Genomic DNA, 17,261 nt, shown 5'->3' on the forward strand with positions numbered 1-17,261 from the left:
AAACCCCCCCCCCCCCCCGTACAGCCGAGCTAGCCACACAGCTAAGCGGCACCGCTAGCCACACAGCTACACCGCAACTGAGCCGTGAAGCTGCGTTCAGAGTCACACGGGGAGGCTTGAAATCCAGTCACAAGCTCGGGCTCTGTGAGAAAACCCGGGAGCTGCTTGATGAATTATGTCTGCCACAAGCATTGACCCTCAGGTAGGAAGGACGACGTGCCGCTCAGCCTGGTCGGAGAGCTCGCCAGCTAGCTACCCGCTAACGTTAACGTTTCACCGGGCTACGGCTATTGCTCGGAAGTACCTAGCTAGCGTGCTAGCGTCGGCCGGTGCATGTAGCTAGCAGGGTTAGCAACATTCCCGTGAAACGGTTAGACCTTTTCTACTGGACATTCAAGAAAACAACAACAACGACACCCGCGTGTCCGCCCGAAATTTGCCCTCCAATGCATATTCACGTGACGGTGCACGTTGCTGCAGAATCGACGCAAAGGGAAGAAGAAAGAGAAAGAAAAAAAAATCCCCTCCTGTCGCTGAAGACGTGAACCCATTGAGCTAACGTTAGCCCGAAGCTAACTTCTCTGCGCTTGTGAACTAACAACTTTCAATGGAATGCGTCGCATGTTCCCGCTTAGCTCTCCCCCAAATGTTTGCAGCCTTTTTATGGTAAATGGTGTTGCTCAGCGTGTTGACGACATTGGTGTTTAGAAAGCCATTTGAAAAAGGGGGGGGGGGTGTTACGTTATAGTTAGCAAAGTTGCGCGTGAGCCAGCGCTTAGCCGGTTCATTTAACCGAACGCTCGTTTGTACATAACTCGTCTTGTGATTCGCGAAACGCACAACTGCCGCAACTTCCCGTACAACTGTTGGAGGTTTGAACAGCTCCGAGGGATGTTGGCTCGGTGTGTCGAGGCATCGCCTCTCCTTTAGAAAAAAAGTATCTCGAGCTTCCGGGCAATAGATGGACAACACTGGAAGCTGTGTGTGGAATCCTAAACTGTCTGAAAAATAACCGTGTCATCCTTTTTCTTCTTCTTCTTCTTCTTCTTCTTGTCTTTCCATGGTCCAACCTGGATGCAGAGATCAAAGGGACAAGCATCTAAAGGTGAGCTGCGGTATCACCGACTCGGATTGGATAACGACTCTGGGCCCACTGTTTCCTACTAAAATACACCAGCCTCTCTCATGGACTCATATTCTGACATCTCTGTTACACAACAGCAAAGTGTTGTTTATTCTTGTAAACCATGCAGGGTCTTGGCAAATCATGTGATCAAAAGGCCCAAGTTCATTTTCTTCTATCACAGTTTCATTTTGGAAGGAAATAACTCCTACACATTTTTGGCTGACTGAATGATGAATATATTCATTGTCATGATGAATACAGAGCACAAAACAATGTTGAGGTGGGACACCCGTGGTTGCAGAGACACGATAAAGTAGAAACATCTACCATGTCATCAAAAGGGAGAGGTTAATTTCAGAAACCTCTAATTATGCCAAACCTCTAATCAAAAGGAAACATACTTTTTCTTTCTTCTGTTGCTTTGTTAATCGACAGTATCCATGATGAGAGGTTGTACATGTTACGCAAGCATTTTTTTTGGGGGGGGGGCATTCACAGATATAGTTTGTAGTGATGTTTCATCCTTTTGTCGGTTGAGTATAACACAGTCACACGTAGCCTTGAAAGGCATTTTTCGAATGTCTGCAGTTACTATTTTACACAGAGAGCGTAGGTTGTGGTCAGCTTGGGCTCCATTAGAGAATCAGGAACTGGCTACTGTCCCTGCACATTTTAATGGTGTCAATTTCGCTCAAATTCCAAAATTTGGATAGATACACTTGGTACATTGGTTCATGGTGATTATTGTCTTTCACACATTAGAGAAGTCCATCGCCTGCTCCTGCATGGGTCACAGTGATATGTTACAGTAACATGAAAGAATGGCAGACAGGCACTCTGTACTCACATCATATACTTTGAATTCATATATTCAATTCATTGAAGAGTCAATAAAACCCAAATATATAATTTACAACTGGATAAAATGATTATGGATATAATGATTATTGAAGGATTAGGAACAAGCAGTTTTATGGTATTTTAGCTTAATAAAAAACTCAAGTGATTAACTAAAGTGGTTGCTGATAAAATTTGCGTTGATCGACCTGATCAACAATCAGTTTAGCTCTAAACTGCAGTGATTTCAATCTGACCACACCTCATCTTCTCTGTGAAGAAGCAAACTTTTACAGCCACCACCTATGCTTCATAACCAAAAGATCAGCAGCTGGTGTTTTAGGGCGTTTTTTCAGTCTCACTCACTCTCTCAGTGCTGGTAACTGTGTTATTATGGCTTTGTAGTTGTAGGTGTAGTGAGTGACAGGCAGGTGCTAAAGTGGCTTATGGACTTTTGATTTTTTTTTTTGAGCATGCTCATATGGACAGACTGATATGTACAAAAGCTTTGAGTTTATTCATATCAATTGATGGATCAATATCTCTTTCATGCTCCACTGATATGATGTTGAGATCAAACAAATGAATGATTGATAAGAATGTTTTATCTCTTGTGTGCTGCATTAGAAAACAAGGTACATCTTGATAACAGCAACCGCTGTTGCATTCTGTCCCTTCTAAAAGCACTGTCACCACTACACGTTTATTTAATTTTTCTTTTATTTAATTTTGTTTTGTTGCAGTGCAAAATGGTTCACTGCATCAGAAGGAGACTGTCCATGACAATGACTTTGAGCCCTACCTCACTGGTCAATCAACGCAGGTAAAAACTTAATCTCCTTCTTCTAAAAACTGCAAATAATTAACAAATTGCCTATAGATAGAACCTGACTATATAATATGGTGAAAATCAATACCAAAGAATTTGTAGGGATATTCACATTCTGTTATTGATGTATAAGTTTGTGCACTCTCACCAATAAAATAATTAAACTGACCTAATAATTTAAATATTTTGTTGTTGAACATTGAATGAGAGACAAAAACCTTAAAATGGACACCAGACATTTTTTCGAAATATAACATGATTTGATTATTTCAGTCTAATTGTATTTGTGATGTTATCAAGCTTGATTAATGCCCATTAACATTGATGTTTAATAACATGAGGAAACCATTAAGAAACATATTTTTATATAAAATAGAACCAGCAGTTTATTTTTTTGAGGTTTTAAATCAAAGTGTAAGTCAATTGATGACTTTGTGATTCTGCTGACTTTCATTCATCCAGAACAACAGCTACCAGTCCATCACCGACCCTTACCTATCCAGCTACTACGCCCCCTCCATTGGATTTCCATACCCCCTCAGTGAGGCTCCCTGGTCCACAGGTGGGGACCCTCCGATTCCATACCTCACCCCCTACGGACCCTTGAGTAATGGAGACCATCATTTCATGCCGGACACTGTGTTCGGCCAGCCCGGGGGCCTGGGAAGCAGCATCTACCCCCACAGGTTTAACTTTTTCCCTGAAAATCCTGCCTTCTCTGCTTGGGGCACGAGTGGCTCCCAGGGCCAGCAGACTCAAAGTTCAGCCTATGGTGGCAGCTACAGCTACCCTCCCAGCTCCCTGGGGGGCACCTTGGTGCCTGATGGTCAGACGGGCTTTCACAGTGACACCCTCAACAAAGCCCCTGGTATGAACAGCCTGGAGCAGGGTATGGTTGGCTTGAAGATCGGGGGGGATGTCACAGGCCAGGGGTCAGGTGTCAAGGCAGTGGGATCTGTGATCGGCGGTCCGGCAGTGGCAGCCACAGGAAATGGAGCCACACCTATCGGCATGCCCCCACCTAAACCCACCTCCTGGGCAGCCATTGCCAGCAAGCCCGCCAAGATGCAGCAACTGAAATCTAAGGTAAAGCCAGGGATGCCCAATCCAGGGGGAGCTCTGCCCCCGCCACCCATCAAACACAACATGAATATTGGGACCTGGGACAAGGGCCCGGTGACTAAAGTAGCCACCGCTCCAATGCAGCAGCAGCAGCCTCTTGGCCTGCCTCATGGCATGCCACCTCAAGCCCCCATGCAGCAAGGACCCATGCAGCCCCCTCCCCAGTCTATGGTGCAGGCCCAGATGCAGCCTATGGCCTTACAGCCCCCTCATCACCAGCACCAGCATCATCAACATCAACATCAACATCATCAACACCAACACCAACACCAACACCAACAACATCAACACCAACACCAACATCAACATCAACACCAACCCCAACACCAACACCAACATCAACCACCACCTCAGCCCTACCAGAACCACACCCAACCCCCACTACCCCAGACCCGCTGGATTGCCCCACGCAACCGCAACCAGGGCTACGGGCAAGGTGGCCCCGGCCATGACGGTAGTGGAGTGATGGGTGTGGTTGGTGTTGGGAACAGCGGCCCCCCAACCTCTGCCGCCCAGGGGCCTGGTGGAGAGTCCCATCCAGTGCTGGACAAGCTGCGTGCCTCCCACAGCTACAATCCCAAGGAGTTTGAGTGGAACCTGAAGAATGGTCGTGTTTTCATCATCAAGAGCTACTCCGAGGATGATATCCATCGCTCCATCAAGTACTCAATCTGGTGCAGCACGGAGCACGGCAACAAGCGGCTGGACTCAGCCTTCCGGGCCATGAATGGCAAAGGACCTGTGTACCTGCTGTTCAGTGTCAACGGCAGCGGTCATTTCTGCGGCGTGGCAGAGATGCGCTCGCCGGTGGACTATGGCACCAGTGCCGGTGTTTGGGCACAGGACAAGTGGAAGGGCAAATTTGACGTGACCTGGTTGTTTGTTAAGGATGTGCCTAACAGCCAGCTGCGCCACATTCGCCTGGAGAACAACGACAACAAGCCAGTGACCAACTCCCGTGACACCCAGGAGGTTCCTCTGGAGAAGGCCAAGCAGGTGCTCAAGATCATCGCCGGCTACAAACACACCACCTCCATCTTTGATGACTTCTCCCATTATGAGAAGAGGCAGGAAGAAGAAGAGGAGGTGCGCAAGGTGGGTACAGTCGTCTCACTGTGTTACTTAAAGTGACTAGAGTAAATGTGCATCATGATCATTTTCTTTTTTGACTTACTGTTGGCTTGTGGCTCATATGTGAGACTAATTCTTGTTCTTGTTTGTCCCCTTTCATTTGCTCCTTTTGACAGACTTTTGAACCTCCTCAGATACAGACCCGCTCTCGGTTGGATCAGGTAAAGAACTGTCATGCTTATTGGTATCATGTACTACTACAGCAGTAGTACTTAATTGTGTTGTTCCGACAGTAAAGACGACATTGAGACAATCCTGTAGTTTACGGTGTTGTTATTTGTATGTCTGATGATATTTTTTTGTTTTTTCCAAACAGGAGCGCCAAAACAGGAATAAACAATAGAGGACATTTATCCTTGGCTTGATCAACAGTTACACTAGGACTTTTGATTTAAGAGACAGAAGAATATGAAAATGCAACCAAGCCCTTCATATTTTTTTCTATTTAATCCCGGTGAAATCTCTGCCATTGTTGAGACTTGTGCTTTTTTGCCCCATATACCACCCACTTCTTGTGCAGGGATAACAAGCTGATTTAATGTATTACCAAGCCACCACCACACTCTTTAGTTCAGTTTTTTTTTTCTCGTACTCTTCTCTCACCAGACTGGTTTTCTCTCTCCCACCCCCTCCTTTTTTCCAATTGAATCAGGGTTTGACTGCACCACGGAGGAAAAAAAAATCTGCCACTTTATATTTCAGTACAATCAGGAACGGATGTGTCCTGCCCCTGTTTGTCCATTTGGGGGCAACATTGCCATGCTTCAGAGTTTTAACTGTGCCAACAGGGTTGGAGGATCCCAAAGGCAATGTCGGACTTGGAACTGTGCGACGATAAAACTACAATGATTTATCTATTTTTCATTCAGATTGACAAAATCTCTATTTTTTGGCTTACTACTGACAATTTTCATTTCAGAAAGCTGTTTTCTGGAGCCTTAATGTTTTTTTTTCTTCTAATTATTGGTGACTTCTCAAAAGAACTGCTCAAAACAGTGACACTGCTGGAGAAATCAGGGATAGTGTGAAGTCACATGGGACTCGAGACTTTTCAGAGGAGCAATTGCAAAGGCCTCTGGGAAAGAAATAAATGGATGTGTCCTCCACAACCAGAACTCTCACCATTTGAATCAAAAATTGTACTATTGACATCCATCAAACCCCTCTGCTCTGCTTTTTCTTTTTGTTATTTTGTCTTGACGGGGTCTTTTGTATGTTTCATCAGGAGATTCTGCTTGTGTACGCAACCCAGTCTGAGAGAACTGTCACATTCACCATTTTAAATTGTTCTATAATCTGTTCAGAATGAATTGTCGCTTTTGCTCTTTATTTTTCTTTTTTCCACAAAATGGAGGGAGAATTCACGTATATGTCCATTCACCATCATTCTGTCTTAATCCTCTTGTTTTTGTCTTTTTCCTCAAATTTCTTTTTTTTTGCTAAGTCTATCATGTTGGTCGTAATGCTAAGCTTTAACGTAGGAGCCTATATATTCATGGAGAAAGCCTAAAAATGTATAACCTAAAAATTAATGTAACTGATTTACTATCAAGTAAGAAAAAAAAACAAGAATGAAATGTGGTTTCTGTGTGTTTTTTGGTTGTTGCAAAAAGAAAAAAGAAAATAGTTTGATGTAGACTGAATCCATTGATTATGGTACAGTAAAGTACTTTCAGGTATGTTCATGGAGAAAAAAAGAGATACAAGTTAAAAGAACAAAGTCACTAATAGATGTGTGTGCCATGCATGGCAAGCTGCAATATAGTAAGTCTGCTGGAAATGTTGAAACTATGAGGTGAGAGTGGTGATGTCGTTTAGTCCCTGACAGGTCCGTGCCCCCACCCCCCATTCTCCTTTCAGTCATTTCAGGGCCTTCAAAGCCAGAGGACAGTGATTTTGTTATCAAGCGTTTGAGATCGGCAGATTCTCCCTTGATTAGTTTGAGATAGTTATTTCAGTATTTTTGTGGATTGTGACCATGTCGCAGAGAAGAGTAGGACGTGGTTGCCTCTGTCTTGTCGGGGGATCTTTTCTTGTTCTGCCATTCTTGTGTTAGTTTTATTTGTGTTCAATGTTTAAATCTGATGTAGATTCAGTAACCAAAATCAGATATTGAGATCCCATCACGCAATTTTGTTTGAAATATTTCAATTAAAACAGACCAATATTGACAGTTGCACCTGTTTATGTAACTTGGCCTAGACTCACAGGAGATTGTTTGGTCTTTTTCAGATTATGTCAGACTGTGTGTGTGTGTGTGTGTGTGTGTGTGTGTGTGTGTGTGTGCGTGTGCGTGTGCGTGCGTGTTGTATGATCTATTTTGGTTATGTCAGGACTTACGTCATTATAATTTTGAGATGGGAAGGTACTGCACCCTGCCGAGGTCGCTCCAGTGTGAGGATGATCCATGTGCTTCACAGCTGTATTTCAAGACGTGTGTAGCTGCGTTGTATTTTTTTACTTGGCCGGAGGGCCACCCCCCCCCCCACACACTGTAATGTAGAGAACGAAACCTCTGACAGGATCATTTCCTCTCCATCTTTTCCTTTTTACCTGCTCTAATCAATAGCTAGGTCGATCCAAGCAATATGGTGAACGCCCTTCACGGCTTTTGCCTTCACCGACACCCGCCCTCTCCATCCAGCGTAGAGTCAGGGGCAGGCGGATAAAAAGCGGAAAGGATGCCACTGATGTCGCAGCCTCAGGAAGCACGAGCTGGTTGTGATGATTGTCCAGGGCTGTATGTGCACGTGAATGAGAATGAGAAGAGGTTTGCCGCAATAGACGGGATGTCAGGCTAGCCATCAAAATATGTCTCAACACTATACAAAAGGATTAATGACATGGAAATATTAAGTAAACGTTGATTACCTTATAGACCACAGTTGTAGTGGCGTAATAACTTGTTCAAAAGAGCTATCTTGGTTTTTCTTTATAGAAGAAATCGAGCCTTAATAAACTGTCCATTAAGAAAGTCCCCTTGTCTTGATCTCATGAATTCTGCTTTGAGAAAACACACCACCTGTGGTGACCTCACACAGAGAGGAGGCTCTGTAGGGCGGCTGCCGCTCTTAAATGTCACTGAAAGGTTTCCTGGGCTGGAGCTGTTTCTTCACGTTGTCTGATTTCATCATGTCTGTAAATGATCTTTTCAAAAGCAGGCCTCTGTTTCCACAGGCTCAAGTGGCCTTCAACAGAATCTGAACACAGAAAGGGAAGTGCTGTAGCCTGGGATAAAAGCTCATGGTATTTAAAAGAAAAAAAAAAAATAATTATGAAATCTAGCTGGAAAAAAATGTAAGACTTTCGTGTTAAATCCATGTACGTGTTTGCCAAAATGATTTTCTGATAGTCCTGTTCTTTAGTCAGAGTTGAATTATACAGGTTTACAATAAAATTAATTTGTTCCACATTTGTCAAAAGATTGTTTTTCCCCTTTTCTCAACAGGAGCTCTCCGTGGTGCTGATTTCCTGGAATCTGGAGGAACTACTTGTGGGACGATTGAATCACATAATCAAGTAAAAGAACACTATCTTGAGTTAAAAAAAACACATAGTAAGTAATCTTACATGAAATGTAGATGTTCTTGTTTTTTAAATATGAAGTGTACAGACTGTAAAGTGTAATAACATTTACGCTGTACAACGATTCTCCACCTGCAAAATAATCATCTTCTAATCAGCGGGGCAGCTCTCTGGTGCACAGGCATACCTCACAAAATAGTGGAATGTAAAGAAAAATATTTTATTTCTTCATTGAAAAATATATTTTTCTGATCAAATATACTTGCATGCTGCTTACCATGTACAATTCCTCATTAAATAACACAAGAACAAACAGAGAACTCAAATTCACCTCAGGCTTTATTGTTTTGTCACATCATTACAAAGAAGGCATCCAACTGAGACACAACATAAGAAAATGTCACATTTAGCGTCTCTGCTCTATTGACTCAAAACATATTCAGCTAATTGCAGGATATTACTGACAGAAAGATCCAAAATTAGATAATTTGGCCTGATGCTCAAATTAATGATCTAAAAATACCTTTTTTTTTTGCTTGCAGTAAAGAACCCTATCGTTCAATATCATGTTTAAGACTTGAATTTTCTGGCTACATGATAGTCAACAATATTGAACCTGTGATGTACAGTTTGCATGAGGAAAAAAAACTGTTTTTTTCGCCAAATGTTCCTGTTTGTGGGGAATTGATGCGTTTTGTCCCTTATTTATTCAAACATGCTGAATACATTCTTGTTGTCCTCCAATTTAAACCTGGTTGCAAGAATAGGTATCCCAGTGAAGTTAAAAACCTAATAGACTATATGTATAATTCATGTATAAATTTTGCTTCAGTGATGACTGCAAAAACACTGACATCTTTTGAAATCTATTGTCGAGTGAAAACTTTGTGTAGCTGGTCGAAAGATTTGCCTTGCAACAATGCAGTACCACAAAGGCGCATGTAGGTGGCGTTAAATCACGTATTCTACTTTCTATATGTTGACTCCATCCGACTCAACTCTGCAGACCATCGCCAGATTGTATCCCCACAGGAGCTGCTCGGCCTCTGCTGAGGGCCTGGGGTTCGAGCCACAGAGTTAAGATCTACCTTTTCCCATATGACATTCTATATAATTCATATCGACCTATTTCAACTGCACACACAGTGATGGCCTTCGCGACATTTCGTTGGAGATTACAAGCTGTCACAGGAGCATGTGGATCAGATTGGGTGTAGATTGTGCCGCACCGCATCCTAAAGATGAGGATTAAACATGATCGAGCACGTCGAGCGGCGGATGTTTACGATATCAGACGTTTGGCTGTTTCATCTGTAGGCAGGCTTTGTGGCCGGTGCGTCAGATTCATTCGCCTGATGTTCTCGAGCCCTGCCTCTATTCTAAGTACATTATTAAAAAATGAAAATAAAAATGTTGATGACTTTCATCGTTTACATTTTTATATATATATACCACTTTTAAACGTACTGACCTTGTGCATGATGTATTACTTACATTCTTAATAGTATATTAATAATAAAATGGCGCACTTGATAAATTAACCTTAAGTTAAGATGCAGTATAACGAACCGACTGCCATGCATTTAAATGTCCCCCCGGTTTGTTTGTGTCAAAGCCACAGGACACACATTGACCTCACTTGGCGAAAGTCCAACTGTTTTTCGTAAACCTGCGTCGTTTTCCTCTTCTTCTTTTTTCTTTCCTCGACTCAGATAAACGTTCACATTTGCAGCACCGAAACTGTTAACGAAAGACGTGATGTAGAGGTTAACTGGCGGTATCCTGGTTCCGTAGCCTATTAAAGTGCGCATTGCGCCCACACAGTAAAAGCAACACCGCACACACACACACACACACACACACACGGGCGCGCGTTCGCATACTTGCGATAGAGCACGCGCGGCTGAGTGACAGTACAGCAGTCGGCTTTTATCCCGCAGCTGTGCTCTGCAGCCACGGGCCCCATTTCTGGAAACGTTAAGGGCCGAAGTGGTGGAGTTGAAGCCTGCGGCCTGCAGGAAAAATGACGAAGAGCCACAAATGTGAAGCGTGATGCTGTGCAGATTCCTCTCTTGGCATTCACCGCGTGCCTTAATTGTATGGACATTAAATCAAGGTCCGCTGTGAACACGCAGAGTGACAACCCCTTCGAGTATAAAAAGTCGCCTTCGCGCCCTGCCGACGGGGGGCCGAGCGAAGCCAAGCCCAACCCAGCCCGCAGCACCTGACCCTGTCTGACTTCCACACACTTAAACCTCCGTGCAGCATCAGCCGCCGCCAAGGAGGACGCAAGACTGCATGACTGCGATTTAAGTAGCTACAGTTCCCGCTTCCGTGCGCGCGCCCTGGCACACACACACACACACACACACACTGGTCTAAAGCAGATTCTGTAACACAATCACGCGCTTGTAGACACCTCAAATCTATAGCACCAGCGACAATGCGCGCGGCCACATTCTTCTCCTCCTGCGCCTGTTTGGACTCCACGCAAAGAAATATTGATATCACTGCGCCACGGCTCGACATCAACCCCCACACCGTGCAGCACATAGAGCCCAATGAGATGTGAGGGGAAAGCGTGCAGCCGCAGAACCGGCGTGTTATCACCATATAGCAAAACATCTCTATCCTGCAGATTCTGTGTGGATGTGCGTCTTTACGCATCGCATGGCACGTTACCAGGCACATAATGACAGCTGAAGCTGCGGGCTCTCTCGCTTTGTCCTTCCCGCGAAACAACCTCAAATTACAACATTCGCCTGACCCCAGACACAAAGAAGGCAAGAGTGGAAAAACAGAAGAAAACAACGGTGGCAGCACCGTCACATCTGCTATCTGCGTGAAGTCATCCGTCCCACTGCGAAGAGTACTGTATGTTCCGTTCAACTTGGCTTGAATGCAGTTCCCCGACTTGTCCACGATCAACGCCCTCGGACAAAACGCGCGATGCCTCTTCTCTCCTCTCACGCAGCTGACAGACTACAGCAGGCTACTTTTTTCCGAACTATACTACGTGTGTAGAAAACAGCGAGTCGTTCTCCTATGCGCCACACAGCTCTCTACCGTATCCCTAAAGCTGCGGCGTTGACGGGAGGCTGAATTTCCCGTGTCTGAGTCGAGGAGGGGGAGAAAAAAAGCCTTCTTTGTCTTCAGAAAGGTCCTCTCTCCATCAAGAGTCAGTCGATTCTTTTCGGTTCGTGTCTTTTTAATCTGACCCATTTCAGGCACAATCCAACCCTGGATGCATGTCCCCCCCCATCTCTCTCTCTCCCTCTCTCTCTCTCTCTCCCTCTCTCCCTCTCTCTCTCACGGGCTGTGTGATCCTGCACTGTCTCCCGGATTAGAGCGCCCCTCTCTTCCCATCCTAGTCAATTGCGAGTCTCTGCTGATTGGGCTTCGGCGCAAGAGGATTACATGGGCGCACAATGACGTCATGGCCCCGGGCCCAAGTGGCCCCCCCTCCTCCTCCTATTTCCCCCCCCATTAAAACCAAATCCTCATCAGCCCCAAATGTCCTTGAAACCACCGGACTGACTTTCGGCAGCGCTGTCATGCATTGCATGCATGCACCGGGCAGACTATTCTGACATGTCTGAAGCGGTTGGTATTTAGTAACAACTGCAAAGTGGCCTGCAGGCAAGAAGTAGCTCCTCTTGTCGCGTGTGTGCTCCTGACCACCAACACCCTGAAGGTTTGACCCTGACAGGTGCATGTCGACTGCCCAGTGGCTAATGGCTGCTTCCAGAACCAATGTTGTAGAAAACCTCACCTTCCAAAACCTGCCAGATTAACGTTCTTCTTTTTTTTGTTGTTAAGTATATTGACCTCAAGACTTTAATTAATCGATGATAACTAAAAGTAGGCTGAATTCTACTTTGCAAAAACAAACCACGTTTTGGTTTTTAGCTTGAAGTAAACGTGTGAACTCTACACCACATTCTGTCAAGGCCTATCAACAGTCTCTTCCTTTTAGAACATGTTTTAATGTCACATCCATATAGGATTCTTCCAAATCTGCAATAGAGGAATGTGACCTGTCATCTGAGGTGGTGAAGACTAATTATGAATCACTCATTATTTTGGATGAAAAAGTAAAGATGTAAAAAAACGCCAAAGTTTGTGGTGGTGGTGGTGCACATTATACAAGTGCACAGTGATGTGTACATTCCTTATTGGATGGCATGCACCACTGGAAGATGACCTTTCCTACAGCCCAGTTGTTAACGTGATCAATTATTGTAAATATAATTGACTTGGACTATAACAATTATTGAGTTAGCTTTTAGAAATGTTGACGTCACACCCTATCTGCCATTTTTGGTGTTATGACTGGTATTGGGAGTAAATAGCTCCTGTTTGTTAGGCTCCTCTGTGCTTTTCTTTTGAAAATTAGAACATCTTTTTATTTTATTTTTGTTAACGGCCTCAATGTCCAGTGTCCATATTCAAATATTTCAAATGGAATTCTAAATATTCTTCTTAACTGATGAAGGTCCACCAAGATGCCTATGGTCTCTGTTTTTTTCTGTAAGATTTTCATTTATTTACTTGTTCATTTATTGATGTCACCAACGTGTGGCCCTGCGTGCTCGGCTGCTCAGCATCATAGTTTCTGTAAATCATCCTATATTTTTTTTCCATTCATTAATTTGTTTCCCCCTGAAACGAATCATACTATGCATTTTAACGCAGTTCCGATAACAATCCTATACAGGAATGTATTGATTTGTGTCCCGGAAGAAAATGTCATTGGATTTTTTTCAAATGTTTCTCCCTCCTTCCGTAGCTGGTGTCTACCTCCCACTGTTGGCTGAACAAAGAGATGGAGAGGAGGGACCCTCAGCCGCTGCCCCTGTAGTTTTACTCTCTTAACGGAGCCCATAGACTCGCAAATGGGCTCTTTTCCCCCCAAACAAATGCAATGATGATCTATTTTAACAGGCGTGTCTATTGTCTAATCTCAGCCTCCGTCGCAATCTACATCTCAAAACGCGCCTCCTGTCTTCGCGCACTAATGCGAGTCAATTCACTAACGCATGTCATTTGTTAGGCCTATTGGTGCCCCAATGCCAAAAATTATTTTTTAAAAAATGCAGTAACAAGCCAGCCTGCAAAAGCGGCCACCTGCTATACAGGAGAAGCGTCCTCTGTCCGAATACTGATAAATCCACGACGACGCGGACTCGGTCCTTTGTTCGGTGTCTTACTCTCGTCCGTCGCGGGTTTATCCTCCGGTTATGCTCCAACACGGTGGCGCCATCCATCACATCTTCTCTCCGTTTTTGTGCAAACCGCGCGGGGCCTTCGTCCTGTGCACAGAACTCACGCGAGTCATGCAGCAGCTTTTAGCGCCCAAATTCGGTGCGCGCGCAAACACACACACACACGCACACACATGCACACACATTCACACATGCCTCCGCGCCTCTCCACATGCACGGACGGAGCGAAGAGAGAGAGAGAGAGAGAGAGGGAGCGACACAGCGAGTTGAATCGCCAGTTGCCTTTTTCTCCCCACATCTCTCCCCTCTGCCGCGCGGAGCGGCCTCCACCGTCTTAAGCTGAATGAAGGGGGGAGTTGTCCCTGTGCATTACAATGACATTCAGGCCCCCATTCATTCAGCCACTGTCTAACGGTCTTTGGGTAGCAAATGCAACCGCATCGGGGGGTCGCAGCCCCCTCATTACCCCCCCCCCCCCCCCCACAATCCCAACACACAGGAACCCCCCCCCCCCCCCCCCCCCCCCCCACAATAGCCCCAACAAAAGAGAGAGGAGAGTCGGCCCCAGTTGTGCTGGCTGCTTTTGAGGTACGCTGGGAAAATATTCCCTGCGCATTTGAATTCATTAAGGAACGTGCTGCCGCGGTGCAGTGCCACGTTGTCACCGAAAAGCATTAAAATAAATAACTCCGTAAATGTGCTCCCGTTAATTTGTTTTCCCCTTTGCTTGTCCCAACGATCCGTCGGAGCACCGAGAGTTTGGTTGTTCATTTAACGTGACGAGCAAAATCTATTTGTTTCTTATTTGACTGCGGTCAATCCCCTGAACTGCGGAGTTGGCGCAAAAGAGCCGAGTTAAGTGGGTGAAACAAGTGCAGAGAAGCTGCAGGGCGTCATACAAGAATATGCACAATTAACGCATGTCTGGGAAGTTATAGGTTTGGCCTATTCTCGATGTGGAAAAATCACACCGACGATACAAAAAGTGCAATTTTAATTTAAAGCGATGCATTTGTAAACATTGCAGAGTGTGCACTTTAAAATAGAATATATATATATATATATAAAACCATAAAACCCCAACGCCACATACAAAAGCCCAAATAATCCCAGAAAAATTCAATTGTCTTTATAAAAATGGTTGTGGTTTTTAAAATTGTAAAAAAAAAAAAAAAGTAGATCTGTGAGCCTTATATTGATCCAGCGTATCTGAACTTAACTGACCTCCCATCACACTGAAACATAGTCTAAATAATAATACTTATTATTATTATTATAATGTTTTAAATATCGGTGCCAGGTAAAACAAAAATAAAACAAAAAAAAAAACAGTGGACATTGTTGTAGAAACCGAGGAGCCAACTTTCCCAGGGAAATCATACCGATTTCCGAAAATGCAGTTGAAGGCCCGAATAGGCACAGCTGGGCGTCTGCGTATGGGCCCATTCATCGGGAGGAGGGAGAGGTCAGCGCGGCGGCGGCGCGGTGGGCAGCTCTGCACCATAAGCTCGTTATGCAGATATACAGTTTATGTTTCCAAACGGGATCCATGGTCCTCGAGGACACACACACACACACACACACACACACACTGTGAGACTTATATCAACCACCTTCACCTGCAGGTGATCTCAGATATTCATGGCGGAAATCACGTTTTCAAAAAAGTTGAATATATGTTAGTTTGTTCTCTTGTATTAATTTGCATATGATTTCCTTTGTTTTTATTATTTTTTCCCCTTTTGTAAAAAAAATTATATATATTTGTGTCGTCCTTTCATTTCTTTCTTTTTTTCAATTTGCTTTTGGTTGAGCAAAACATTTCAAATAATTAGCTCGAGGGAGAGAGGAACAACAACAAAAAAAAAGCGACGATCAACTTTTCTTAAATGCAGGAAATTTTACCTTTTAAAAAAACACCGAGTGAAGTTTATCAAAGAGAAGAGAAACGAATCTCCGGTGCATTTCCCCCTAAACCTCCCACACTTTTATACTGGCACCGCTTCTTGTTTTGAGAGGCACATAAAGAGGTGTAATTTTGCAAACATTTCTTAAGTGCAGAGAGCCAGAAGGGCCCTCTAGTATTGTCCAGGGAGAGAAAGAGAAACACGTTGACAAAGGAACCCATTGTTCCCGGTGAACAATTCAAGGGGCCTAGTAAGCTGTCCTCCACGATCAGGCAGCCGGCCGCTGATTTGAATGCAGGGGGCCCCTCCAAGGAGGAATGGTAATATATGGCAAGATATAACCAACACCAGCCTATATCTAGCCCTGCAGGTCTACCAGGTCCTACACTCACGCACACACGCACACACACACTAGAGAGAGAGAGAGAGAGAGAGAGAGAGGCAGAAGCAGGGAGTTTCAGGAGAACTTTACTGTACTTTGTGTAAAATGTGTGTTACACCCACTCTCAGGATGAACCATACTTTTTTCTTTCTTTCTCTCTCTCAGAGCCACAGTACAGCTTGTGTGATCATCATGGTAACAGGTAAGAGTATACATTAAATGCAGAAATACTACAAAAAAATATCTTTCAAATTATGTTATAGATCTTATTTATTATCCTAGAAAATTAAGTCTACTCTTGAACTTATGGAAATTATAGCCCAACATGAAATATTGTAAAAATCTGATAATTGCTGACGAAGTTGTGGCTCATATATTCGGCTGCAATTTAATCATAACACTGTTCAACTAGGTTTTTTAAAAATATCAATATTTTAAATTATTATTATAAATGTAAAAGTTTTAACCCACTCGCCATATTTTAGCAGTTAGAAAATCAATTCTTTATTCCATATTTAATTTAATTTTTTTTAAATTTTATTTTATCTAATTTTATTGTCAGAAGCTATATTCAAGTAATTCACCATTTATTTAATAGAACAACGACACAATATTTTAAACCCAGTAACGGTTTCAAACACATTAATTATTTGTGTGTTACCTGTTCAAAGTTGAGCTAAAACTCCTTTTTGTGTGTTGACGGCGTCTTTGGCCTCACAGAGCGGATAGACCCCAAAAACATGTCACCCTTCGTCATTTCACAAGAAACATTACACTGAACATTTGTTGAGAGATGGACACACACACACACACACACACACACACACACACACACACACACACACACACACACACACACACCAAAGCACGGTTCCTTAAATGGCCATTTGAATCCCACTGCCTTTAGCAATTCCTCATTTGGATGTTGTATAGATGAATGACTTGTCCTTTGCTTTGTGTTCTACATATCAATAATGCTGAGCCACTTGACCGGCGAGTTGAGCATCAGTGCTAATGTAGAAGGCTTTGACTTTATCTAATAAATGTCATGAGTTGTTTGCATTGATCTGTTTGTCACACGGCCCGTATGGACGAGGGTCATTATCCTGTCCTGTTTCTGATTCTGTATGTTCAGTGCGCCTCTGCAAGGCGGCTGAATCTCAAATCTCCTGCACCC

General features: G+C 43.8%; 2 protein-coding genes across 4 annotated transcripts in view; both read left to right on the forward strand.

Annotated features, from left to right (window-relative positions):
* The first annotated feature begins 9 nt into the window (after window positions 1-9).
* LOC118317467 (YTH domain-containing family protein 1-like) lies at window positions 10-8,020 on the forward strand. 2 transcript variants are annotated; one of them, XM_035646189.2, is made up of 6 exons: window positions 10-202; window positions 1,081-1,105; window positions 2,707-2,786; window positions 3,255-5,009; window positions 5,162-5,206; window positions 5,362-8,020. In XM_035646189.2, exons 1-6 carry the CDS (start codon window positions 176-178, stop codon window positions 5,386-5,388), a joined length of 1,959 nt encoding a protein of 652 aa, XP_035502082.2. In that variant the 5' UTR covers window positions 10-175; the 3' UTR covers window positions 5,389-8,020. The 2 variants fall into 2 exon arrangements, with proteins under 2 accessions (XP_035502082.2, XP_035502081.2); XM_035646188.2 differs by lacking the exon at window positions 10-202 and adding an exon at window positions 210-666.
* A 458-nt stretch (window positions 8,021-8,478) lies between these two features.
* bhlhe23 (basic helix-loop-helix family, member e23) overlaps window positions 8,479-17,261 on the forward strand; it is a 48,648-nt gene continuing 39,865 nt past the window's right edge. For both annotated transcript variants that reach the window (XM_035646204.2, XM_035646205.2), the window contains exons 1-2: window positions 8,479-8,564; window positions 16,250-16,286. The gene's annotated coding sequence lies outside the window, so the exon portion shown is untranslated. The remainder of the gene's footprint in view (window positions 8,565-16,249; window positions 16,287-17,261) is intronic.

This window comes from Scophthalmus maximus, chromosome 3 (assembly GCF_022379125.1).
Source record: "Scophthalmus maximus strain ysfricsl-2021 chromosome 3, ASM2237912v1, whole genome shotgun sequence".
Classification (NCBI taxonomy): Eukaryota; Metazoa; Chordata; class Actinopteri; order Pleuronectiformes; family Scophthalmidae; genus Scophthalmus; species Scophthalmus maximus.

Coding starts and splice junctions, on each gene's coding strand:
- LOC118317467 (XM_035646188.2), top strand. CDS start 613: ATGCGTCGCATGTTCCCGCTTAGCTCTCCCCCAAATGTTTGCAGCCTT. Junction 5,010..5,161: donor AAGAAGAGGAGGTGCGCAAG/GTGGGTACAGTC, acceptor TCCTTTTGACAG/ACTTTTGAACCTCCTCAGAT. Junction 5,207..5,361: donor CCCGCTCTCGGTTGGATCAG/GTAAAGAACTGT, acceptor TTTTCCAAACAG/GAGCGCCAAAACAGGAATAA.